Genomic DNA, 12,353 nt, shown 5'->3' on the forward strand with positions numbered 1-12,353 from the left:
TAAATATTATAAATATCTATATAACAGCTACAATATACGTTATACGCATTCTTACATTTTATTGATCAATAATGAAAATTGATCAACATACAAAATCAAAAATGGAAGATCGTAGTATTACAATTATATACTTGAGCCAAATAATATTTAAAAGACAAAAAACAACAATAATAATATGCTAATGATACACAATAAGAAGTAATATTATTTATACATCAAATAAAAATAAATCAATAGATTTTTTAGACTCTTTTCTTAAATTCTAAAAATATTGCTCCACAAATCGTCAATCGTTGGGTATTTGAACTTTTACTAAATAATAATTTATTATTCAACTATTACAATTTAGTTTTTAAGACGGGCAAAAAACAAAAAATGAATTTGATTGTCTTACGTTCTAAATTCTTACACGTATCTTCATTTATAAGTTTTGAAGTTTGATTCGAAAACTATCTATAAATTGGCAACTAAAACAATTTACTTTATATGGTTTAATGGGACATTGATTATAAGACAATTTTTCACATATGTAGCTCAGAATTTCGGAAGGATAATAACGTAAGCTAATGTATTAACATCAAAATATTAAATACATAAATAACACAACTCAAAATTCACAACATTTGGTAAAATAGGTATTTCATTAAAAAATATAAATTCTATAATTTAACAAGATAATAATTTACGACAGTAAGATACAAAATCAATAATTATAATAATAACAATAAAAATAATAATCAATAGTATTAGAGGATCATATTTTATTAGCTGCCTTCCTTTAATACTGCCAAATAATATCCATACATAAAATATGTATGTTACCTTTTAAAGATTTGCAGAGCTGTAACACTCACATTTGCTTCCGAACTCTTAAACTTAATTAGAACCTATATTGTTTGAGTTTGATCGGAATGTTAAAAATATTTAAACATTTCATCTACGATCAATAATATGATACTTAAATATTGATTAAAAAGAAGAGTATTTTTAATGATTTATACGAAAATAAAATAAACTAAAATAGAATCTAGAAAATTATTTAGCTATTTCATTATTTTGGATAGATGCGATATTAGTTACCATTTTAAACAAACTGTTTAATTAACATTTTTTTCAACATTCCTCATTAACTCAAAAAACTATTTTCGAACACTTTAACCGGTTAAAGTTGATATCGATTTCACAGTTTTATAGGTACATCACAGGAAAATACTCAAAAAAGAATTGTTTAAACAACTCATATTACAAGATTACGTTTATATCGTAGTACGATGAATATAATTCATACTATGAGACATTTCTAAGGCCTCCTATTTATATTTTAAGATAAAATTGTATATTTTTATGATCTAACGCTGTCACGTTCGATTTCCAATTGGCCGACGCCCCACAATAGTCGATTTTTCGTGAATGGAATGAGCCCAATGAAAACACCAGACAAAACGATCCAAAAACCGGCCAAGTAAAAAGATAAGTCCCAAAAGCCAGTCAAATCAGATACCCAACCTGTTAACAAAAATAACGTTATTAGTAATCTTATAATTGGTTAACATGCCTAAATATAAACGTAAACTATTGTTATAATCCCTAAGAAATTTTCAAAAAAATATCTTTCTTACATTAAAAATTATAAATAAATAGGTTATTATAAACTACCTACTCAAATAATTTAAGCATTTTATGAGTATAGTAGTAAATAATTTCATTCCTTATTATATTTCAATAAAAACATTTGTAATAAATATTATATTATATAGGTACTATATAACAATTTATACCTATAATTTATAGTTGAGTTACATTTACGTTTTTATTTCAAAAAAATAGTGATTGAAGAATTTAATTTGCTACTTTAATTGTTCTGGCTCCAGAAGTGAAACGATCGTTTGTATGTATTCGGCTATTAATTTTCCACAAAATAATTTTTTTTTTTTTTTACCTATTAATTTGTTCATACTTAATAATTAGGTAATGTCTATACTTTTTATTTATCATATTGTAAAGTTAAAAAACTCAATTCAATTATTTTGATTTTTCATCAAGAACAAGATACAAAATGATGTATTTACGTACTTTTTTTATTCTTAACTTCATAGATTAACGAGAAAAATAATAAGTTACTTATTTTACAAGTGGATTATTTTTATTAGAATATGAAAATATCATTAGTTTTTAATCAATTATTTATCTATATACATATAATGTACAAAGGTACAAATATCAATGTTTTACTATATATATTTCTGTTGTAAATGATTTATACTATAAATATTTTTTCTATATGTATATGAGTTTTTTGTTTACCTGCCAATGGAGGTCCCAATAAATTTCCGATACCTTGGCACAGTAACATTAGACCATATGCCGTGGTGAATCGGTCTAGCGGTATAAGTTCTACCAAAATGGCGGGTGTGAACGAAAAATTGGAAGCGAAGAATAGGCCGAATAAGGCACCGATGACGATCAGCGACCAAAAGCTACTAATAAACAAAGGCATGATGGCACAGCAAATTCCACAGCCTACTAGACAGATCGCATAAACCTTGGTTACGTTCATCCATGGATAGTCACCAGCCCAGCCGAGTAATATCTGAAATGAGTAATAAAATCAATACGTATACTACTTATATCAAATGATCATAACGGTACTAATATAAATTAATTATTAATTAATAATAATATTGTATTATTATATAGTCTTTTTAGCTTCCTCTTAAGGAATGAATAAGGATAAATTCTTAATCCTCTATAATTAAATTAATTCCTTAACAATTTAATTTGTCATACAGTTAATAGTTATGAATTAATACAATTTAATTAACCTAACTGTGAGTCTTGCACTCGAATATTATTTTAAATTTAAATAAAAATTCATTTTAAGGTATAATAGTTAAAATATAATAATTATTGTTGACATGAAATAAAAAAATATAGTATTTGAATAAAAAGTTGAATGTGTAAACGTAACATATATTATCATTATTACACGTTAATTGAAATTTTTTTTACAATTAGTATTTAATAATTATTTTTTAATTTCTACAAAGAAAATAATATTATTGATATTATAATAATAAAACATCCTTTGTGTAAAATTATATGCACTCATAAATAAATGATTAATCCTGAATTACGTTTCATGTGAATTAATTCTTTAAATTTAAACTACATAGACTTTTAATACAGTCATTTTGGTCAAATAAGTTTAAAATATTGTTTAATTAAATAAATATTCTGTTTTATATAATCAATGTAACAATATATTAATAAAATGTATAGTTTTTCCTGAGTTAACTATACTAAACATTCATGTGTTGAAAAGTAAAAAGTAGCAAATGACAATTAACTTATTAAATCTATTGACGTAATTTTATAAGAATCGATCAAAAGTTATGGATTTATAAAAAGTTTATCCGTCTTATGACTTTGATTTTATATTTTAGATATATTTATTGATTATATATCTGGTCCTACACAACGTTGTCTGTGACAAGTTATACAATATTAGTAAATTTATCTTGTATTTAACTTCATTAAAAGTAAATTACACACATTTTTAACAGTCACTTGGGTGGTTTTTACTATATACAATATACATAATATAGGTTTAAAATAAAATCCAACTGTAATAGTTATTTTATTTTATGTTACTAAAGCAACTTTAAAGTTTAAAAAAATAAAAATATACTAATTTACTGTGAGCCAAAAAATTCATGTGTGAGGCCCTCTATAAATTAAAATGCAAAATTTAAAAATTTGTTTTCAATAGTGCACCGTGTATTGGGTACAAAATATTAAGTATCACATTTTTAACTATGAGAGCAGTGCAACTTAGCTTTAGGAGAAACGTTAAAAACAATTCGGAACAGTATTTATTAATTTTTTTCTTATTAATCCATATTATTTACAAATGTATTGACCATTCGTTAAAAAATATGATCCTATCATGTCTAATGTATTGTATATTAGCTTCATGAGAAATTGACGCTAGTTATATTATTATTATTATTATTATTATTATTAATTTTTTCTTTTTCAAGAATTTGGTTTTAAAATATTTTATTTATTGAAATTTAAAATATTAAATTTTTCATGTGAATTTTTTATCGATTATCTAGGTTACAAATTTAAAGCTTATTGAACTATAGTACTTTTAGCTCTATAGACCAATATTTTTTGTTAAAACGTTGTTGAAGTTGTTAACGTAATAACCATCTTTCCAATATTCATTATTCCGTTTGTTATAAATTATAATGGATTTTATGAATTATAAATATATTAATTATTATATAATAATATATATAATATGTACCATTCCAACAGTGTTTGTAGCCCCAATGGTGCTGATGATAGTGGATGCGTCAGTTTCACTCAATCCCTGAGCCATGACAAAATCAGTGAGATAGAAATATGGGACGATAAACCACGTGAACAGCAATATTGTGGAAAGGGACAAAAATAGGAAATGCAGCTCCAAAAACATACTGAAGTCTAAGATACCACTGAACAGCTCTTTCACTTCGGTATACCATTCCTACATCAAATAAATCATATTTATTTAAAGTACATTAAAAACAATTAATATTTAAATACTAAAATAAATTGCATATCCACATGTTTTAAATATTTTTTACTAAGATAAAAAATATTTCATATTGTACAATAAACAATTAAATAAATGAATTACAATTAATTATAATCAATCATAAAATGTTTAAAACAATAAAAAATAAAAAATGTGTATTTTTCATTAAACTGAATGTTTTAAAATAGAATTATCATTTGAAAACGTCGATTTTTAAAAAATAAAATTTTTATGAAAAGATTTTATTATATAAATATATAATGACGTAAGTAAATGATTTTGTTATACAACTCTGCTTTATAAGAAATCGTTAATTTGATAATCAACACATTTTTATTTTTTACTACAAGTTTACTGAAAATTACTTGATTTTATACATCATAAACGGTAATTGAGATTCATATTTTTTTATACATATATCATCATAATATTTACTTTGCTATAACCGTATCGATTTATCGGGATAATAATACGTACTATTATAATAGTATTATCTAAATATAAAATAATATATGACATGCAACCACCACCAGCTGCAATCTGCAGCGCGTATGATATAATATAATTATTATCTTATTTTAAATCATTAAATATTATTATATTGTCATAACATTGTGCTTTAGTATTAGACCAGTTGCATGCAAATTGCAATTCCACTTAGTATAAGTTTTCAATAACCCGGGTTGTATTTCCATGTGTTTCAAAATCCTAATAGCATAATAATATTATAGGTATAGACTGTGGACAGTCACAATATATTATTATTATTATTGCCATGCTCAAAAACTCGTTATTATAACGAGTCTAGTTTGCGATTTACTCTTAGGCCCACGCTACTACTCAGACTCAAAATCTGCAGTACACCACTACTCGTCCGCCACTGACGTAGCCACCGCCACCCACGCCACAACTACTTTTACCCCAATCTCTGAGTGTGTAAGTACGCATTTTAACTTGCTCGGAGAAACCGAGTGTCAGGGCGTTTGCGCGAACGCTATCGATCGACCAGTGTTAGCTTTTGACCCGACTCAACATACTAAAAACGGTATGTGTGTATATATATATAATAAACGTTTATAACGCCACCGCCGCGCAGATCGATGGGAGACCGGTGAAAATACGGTGTAATAGTTAGATTTTTTAGGGCAAAATATAATGCATGTAATGTGTATACATTTGCGGTCAAAACAATAAAGTAAAATATAAACTATAAAATATAAATATTATTATTACTTGACATCCGAAAAATTACTTTTTCGGTTAATATTATATTGTGCTATGTACCTATAATTTATATTTGTAAGGTTTGTAACTGTATTCATATTTCTTGTAAAAAAATACAGTTGAATGATAGTTGAAGTATCTAAATAGTTGGGTTAATTTATGTACTATTGGTCTGTTATTAAATTGTAAGGGCAGATATATTATGATATTGTGTTTATTAATATATATAGCTAAATTTGAACACATAAACATTATATTATATTACCAGAAATAATTAAAATAGGATAAAAATTACGAAAATGCAAGAATTATGTAAGAATTTACATTATTTATAAATTATTTTTAAAAATACGATAATAACTAAAAAGAGTAGGGATTTTTGAGTGTCTTAAGTTTTCTAAAAATATCAATGTTAATTAAGAATTCAAATTAACGAGTAATATTACTGCGTTTTGACAATGTAATAATAAAGTGGCCAGTTTTTTTTATACAAACAAAATATATTCAATTAAATACATTTTAATATTTATATTTATTTTATTTTCTGCACATAATAAACTACTTAAACATTTTAAGGTACATATTTAATTACTAGCACGGCAGATACACTTACTAGTCTAACATTTCATTTTTAAAATTCATTTTTGAAATCACTTAGTCCACCAACGGCACCAATAAAATTATCTCCTTTTGTACTAAAATTACCTAGGGCGCATACAACTTGATTAATCAATAATAATCGCTTGTTGATAAAATCTACTCACGAGTATGCTTTACCAAACTGCAGATATCAAACCTAAATGAGCGCATACACTATTTTGTGGTTATCAGAGTTCACTTGTTTGCCGCTATATATTCCTACCACTTCGTTTATGTAATAATAATATTTTATAATTATTTAATAAAAATTTCTATCTATACATTATTATATAAGTAGACGCCGATTTTTAATACTGACATTTTCGTGATACGAGAACGAAATATAAAAGCTGTTACTTAACAAGTTATAATTGTTACCTATACATAATTATGTGATGGATAATGAACAAAAAAAAAAAAAAAAAAAATAAGGGATTAGCCATCAAACATTATTATAATTTTGCATATAATGAAAATGCTATCAACCATTAAACGGCGAGAGATAGATGAGATCTAGGGATGATGAAATTATACATTATTACAGTTATGTTATTGATTATGAAAAATATAACGGTGCAAAAAGTCCATTTTTTACATAATAGCCTAACAAATAATTTAAATAATTATAAGATTTAATTAATTTACGATGAAATTTGTATAAAATCAATGATTTAATAATTATCAAGGTATTTTACTGAATAATAAACAATACCTAAATGGTATATAAACAATATTAAGTATAACGAGTGGAATACTCGCCTATTTTTTTTTTGAAATTTTAATACATAGAAAAAAAAACCATTACATTGGTGACAGAATGATTATTTAAACAATTTAATTTTTTGAATTATTTATAGTGGATTGTAAAAAAAAAAATGTTTAAACATCATCTGGCATACATACGAATCGTGTACAGCAATTGCAAAAACGAGTACATGCGTTATTAAATTGCTTCCATGCTGCAGTCATATTGTACAACAAAATTTTAATAGGCATATTTTAATATTATTGTTTTCAGATTGAAACTAAAAATTCTATATATAGACAGATGACGAAATGTGTAGAAATTAATTTGAAATAAGTTAATATTACTCAGCAGGTTTCTGGGAGTACATTTAGTTTTAATCTACGTGTATACACACAAGAAACCTTATGAAAATAATATTTTTTCGAAAATTTTTTTTTATTACCAAGTTAGTCAGTTTAATAATTAATTAATAATTAATAGTTAACCATAGGTTAACTGTTTAAGTAACTATTGCAATAACCTTTTCACCTTTGACTATAATATCATTAATATTTCACTAAATGCTTAATACAATATTTGAGTTGTGTGAATGTCATCAGGTTAGGATACGTCGAGTGCGTACATAGCCAACGTATGCGTATGACCTATTTGTTTGTGGTGGCGGCGGCGGCGGGGAGGAGGCGATTAAAATGCAGTTGACGCAACACCCGAGCGGGAGGACGAAATAGTTTTGATATTATATATATTAACAAGTACACAATGTAGAGGAATTGTGTGCGCTTTGTCCTATCTGGTCTGTTTTTTAATTGCAACACAAAAGCCCATTTCCTTTGGACTACGTGAGTATATATTATGAATTTTCGATAAATAAATAAAAAACTTAAGTTGGTGTGATATTTAAATATTACTACAGCGTTGTAATTGAAGCTCAACTGAGGAGAGGGTCATTTAACAACGTTTAACACAATTTTTGATACGATTGTCTAAAGGCTCTTTAATTCCACATTCATGGATTTCTTGAACTTTTTATCAGTAATATAAAATGTTTATTTTATTTAATACTAATTTAACAATTTCAATTTTTATAAATGCAATTATAAATACCAAAGTTCGACTTTTTAGGAGAACGAGAAGAAATCCATCATTCTCTCGAGTATACCACTGAGGTAATTGAATAAAAATACAAATAGGGAACATATTATGTTATCATCATGGCATATATAAGTTGTAAAATAAAATAGTAAATAACATTATGATCTATCTAATTATATCGTAAACAATATTAAAATTGAAATTGTATTTAATTTTAAAATGTATATAAATTTCTATTATGTCGAAAGCGGTTTTTGTCAAAGACCAAATTGTATTAAAGTGCGTAATGAGATTTTGTAATTTTGAGTAATATGTTCAGTGTGTACAGCGTGCGCGTTTTTCAATGATATTTTGGAAGTTTAAAATACTATGAAATGTACATAGTACGATGCAAATTGACTATGCACTGAAATTAAATTCAAATCGTAATGTAAAAAACTTTGTAAAAAAAAAAAAGATAAGTTGCGAAGACTAGGTAACAACATAGATTAATGTACAACGCTAAATGAAAGAAAATCAAATTTAATTAGATGAAATAAGATTTATTACTTCTTTTTTTCCTCTTATTTCAAGATCTTGTGTAATACGAAATGAATGATTTATATATTCTGCAAACATGCGCTATAGGATCGAACAAAGTAATGGTCTAAATGATGTGATCATAATGTACATTTTATTTATTATGTTTTTCATTAATATTGTGTAGATAATTTCTGTTTTGGTTTATATTATACTGCAATAGGATTTTACTATAAAATGATATAACATAAACTACCTATTATAAAGTTTCATTAAAGAATATATAAATTCAGGAGAGTAAAAAATTTTTCTATATATAAAAAATAATATTTTTAATTCAGTGGTTCCTAAAAATTTTCACATCAAAAATTTAGTAGTATAAAATAACCCCAAAACAAGCTAATTTAAAGTTTCTTTGTATATTATAAGTTTAAATCTGAGTATAAAATACTAAAATGCAGCTGATTTAAAAAATCTTTTGAAGTTCATAAAATTTTTGGATCATTGTACATACACATTTATTTGCGATATTTTTCGGTAATAATTCATCCGCTATTCATGTAATAAAAATTGGTTATTTAATATTTCTTTTATATATTAATAAAATAAAAAAATAATATTTCGCCGTGTATCATACGTAAATTCATAATTTCTAAATTCTAATACGCATAAAACGATAAAATGTATTTTGAATACAAAGCGATTTATTTATAAAGAACGTTTTTAAATATTAAATGATAAAATCATATACGAACATAATATAAATAAGTAAAATAGCAAGAAAAGTCATATAATTATAAAATAAAATAATTAATGTTTGACTTTGTGGGAGTGTGAAACAAATTTGTGTTCCTTACTCAGGTCGTTTAAAGGTAATAAGTCGTCCAAAAAGACAAATATACTATACGAGTTCCGACTATGAGATTATTATTATGATTTCTGGGCCGGACGTTTAGCGATTAAACGGCAGTTGATCGGTCTCGCAATTGTGGTCGTTGGTTGTCTAGTACAGCCTCTGTCGATTTCGCATACATCCATTATTGTAATATATATATATATACAACACCACTTCATACATTATAATATATAACAATATGACAACCATTGTTCGGGTATTACGAGTACCTAACTGGCAGCTTAGGTGTAGTACCGTCATCGTCGGCGTTTTTATTTCACCACTGGGATTTCAAGGGGAGAGGAGTATCGAAAAGAATTATTGAACATACTTCACACCTTACCATCAATTTGATTGAGTTGAATTAATCCCAAAAAGTGTCAAACCACCAAGATTAAGTATAAAACCATATATATTTAAAAGAAAAAATTCCATCACAGGCTCTTAATTTATTAAGATTATATTATGCAATATAGATGTATATTTGATTCATAATACTCAATAATACTATTATACATATTTCTTAATGTTCAAAATTTTGAAACTTTAATTTTTTTTTAATTTTATTAATTCATAAATAACCTAAATTAGTACTATAAACATTAAATATTCACAATATAATAATCACTAAATTACTTACATACTCGTATAAATTAAATTGATAGATAAAAATAAAATTTAAATTATAATAAAATACTAATTTTCAAATTATTTTCAATAATTATTAAATTAAATTATTAGCATTTTTTTTTTTTTTTTAAATTTGACATGCCTACTTGATTGTTAATAGCTGAAATTGTTTTTCATTGTGTTAATCATACTATATATTTTTGAATTATTAATTTTATCGGATGGCATTTTAATCAACATTTAGACTCAAGTTTTTTGTAAAGCTATAACAACTTCATGAATATAATATGGCACATCACCTTATGTGAATATGACTTATACATTTGTCAATGAATACATTATAAGTTTTGTGAATTTCGACTACATCTGTTGTTTTAAAAGATAATTTAATCAATTATTTAACAAAAGTATTTATAATATGTATAGAATAAAAATTTGACAACATTGTACGAATAATAATAAAATAATAATAATAACATGATATGATAATACATATATTCATACATATTTTACTCAATAGGATCATTGAAAATTGTTAACCCATAAGGGCTGAGATCTTCAGTTGATTATTTAGACGTGCGGTCTAACGATATTTTACAATATACACGATGATTCATCAAGCGTGCTCACTATCCTTTGATCCTTTGATTACGCATTTTCTCTTACTTAAAATATTGATTTTTGGTATTTTTAACTTTTAAGTATACTAAAAATAATATTTTTAAATATCTAGACTTTATTATTCTTTAAAGACCCAGTATTGTATGTAGATACATTAAATAAAAACCAAGATCGAGCATACTTGGTGAACCATGCTATACAAAATAATGTTGAATTATTGTCCTCACGTTGACCTTATTACGGCAATGAAAGACGGAAAAAGAATGAAATTTAACCAAATTACGATCGGGCACACGGTTGGTGATTGTAAAGTTACGTCGTATGTTATAATGGTATCAATCGGATACCGAATAGCTTTAGCTTGTAATGAGCTCGCGTCTAATTATGTATTACCGATGGTGTCGGCGTTTATAGTAAGTTTACAGTGACAAGTTTGAATAACGGGCACATGTCACCAAAAACGGTTGTAGTTCACGCGAATACACACACACACACACTCACACACACATTGATAATACACATTAATCTTTATATAAAACGTCTGCGACAAGGCCAATATTTCCAGTGGGTGACCCTCTTGCGGACGTTTGTGTGCTCGTATAAATGTATTTTATATACGCATATAGATACAGAAATAAGTGCTCTTTTTTCCCGTGTTATGATTTCAACACGTTTTACACTCATTCAGAATACGAGCGTTATTAAAACGATTTGATTGTAACAAAACAATATGATACAATAAACTAGTATATATCATACATTAGGTAAATTTTCTTAATAATAATAATTTTTTTTTTTTTTTTTTGAACGTTTTCAAACAATTATGAAACAAAAACCGTAATGACTAAGGTATTAGTTAGTAAATATTTTATATTATTTAAGTTTTCAGAATATGTTATAAAATATTTTTACTTTATTATTATTTTCTATAATGTAAATAATATTATCTTTTAAGTTAAAGAGGTGTACAGTAGCAGGCTGTAAATATTTTTGGTAATCGTTAATGTTCACGAATCATAAAAGAAAAGTAACATTTTAAAGTTTGAAAATAACCACTTTGAACATAAATTCTTTCAAAAACCGTATTACAGTAAAAATAATATTATTTTAGCTTTTATTTTACATTTAATTTGAACAAAAGCTTATTATTATTGTATAAGTATATTAATATAACCATATATATTCAAGTTTAATCAAAATAATTTGAATAATGTGTGGACATTTTTGCTAAAGTATCATCTCACATTATAAAGTTTAAGGTTTAAAATATTATGAAGTATCAAGGAATGTAAAACCTTTCGAAATATTGTCCATAATACACTCGAATATATAGTAATATTCATTTTTCGATGTTTTAAATATCCCGGAATATTTTTTTTTACGTCTTATTGGGTTATTTA

At 25.4% G+C, this 12,353-nt stretch overlaps 1 protein-coding gene across 3 annotated transcripts in view; it reads right to left on the reverse strand.

Annotated features, from left to right (window-relative positions):
* Positions 1 to 981: 981 nt before the first annotated feature.
* Positions 982 to 12,353, reverse strand: part of LOC112599282 (monocarboxylate transporter 14-like) — a 37,392-nt gene continuing 26,020 nt past the window's right edge. For all 3 annotated transcript variants that reach the window (XM_025346099.1, XM_025346097.1, XM_025346098.1), the window contains 3 exons: positions 4,313 to 4,534; positions 2,305 to 2,590; positions 982 to 1,506 (listed from right to left, as the gene is read on the reverse strand). In XM_025346099.1, the coding sequence (XP_025201884.1) occupies positions 1,343 to 1,506; positions 2,305 to 2,590; positions 4,313 to 4,534 (672 nt within the window). In that variant the 3' untranslated portion in view covers positions 982 to 1,342. The remainder of the gene's footprint in view (positions 1,507 to 2,304; positions 2,591 to 4,312; positions 4,535 to 12,353) is intronic.

The sequence above is a fragment of the Melanaphis sacchari genome, unplaced genomic scaffold (assembly GCF_002803265.2).
Source record: "Melanaphis sacchari strain LSU unplaced genomic scaffold, SCAv2.0 Contig50_pilon_pilon, whole genome shotgun sequence".
NCBI classification, from domain to species: domain Eukaryota; kingdom Metazoa; phylum Arthropoda; class Insecta; order Hemiptera; family Aphididae; genus Melanaphis; species Melanaphis sacchari.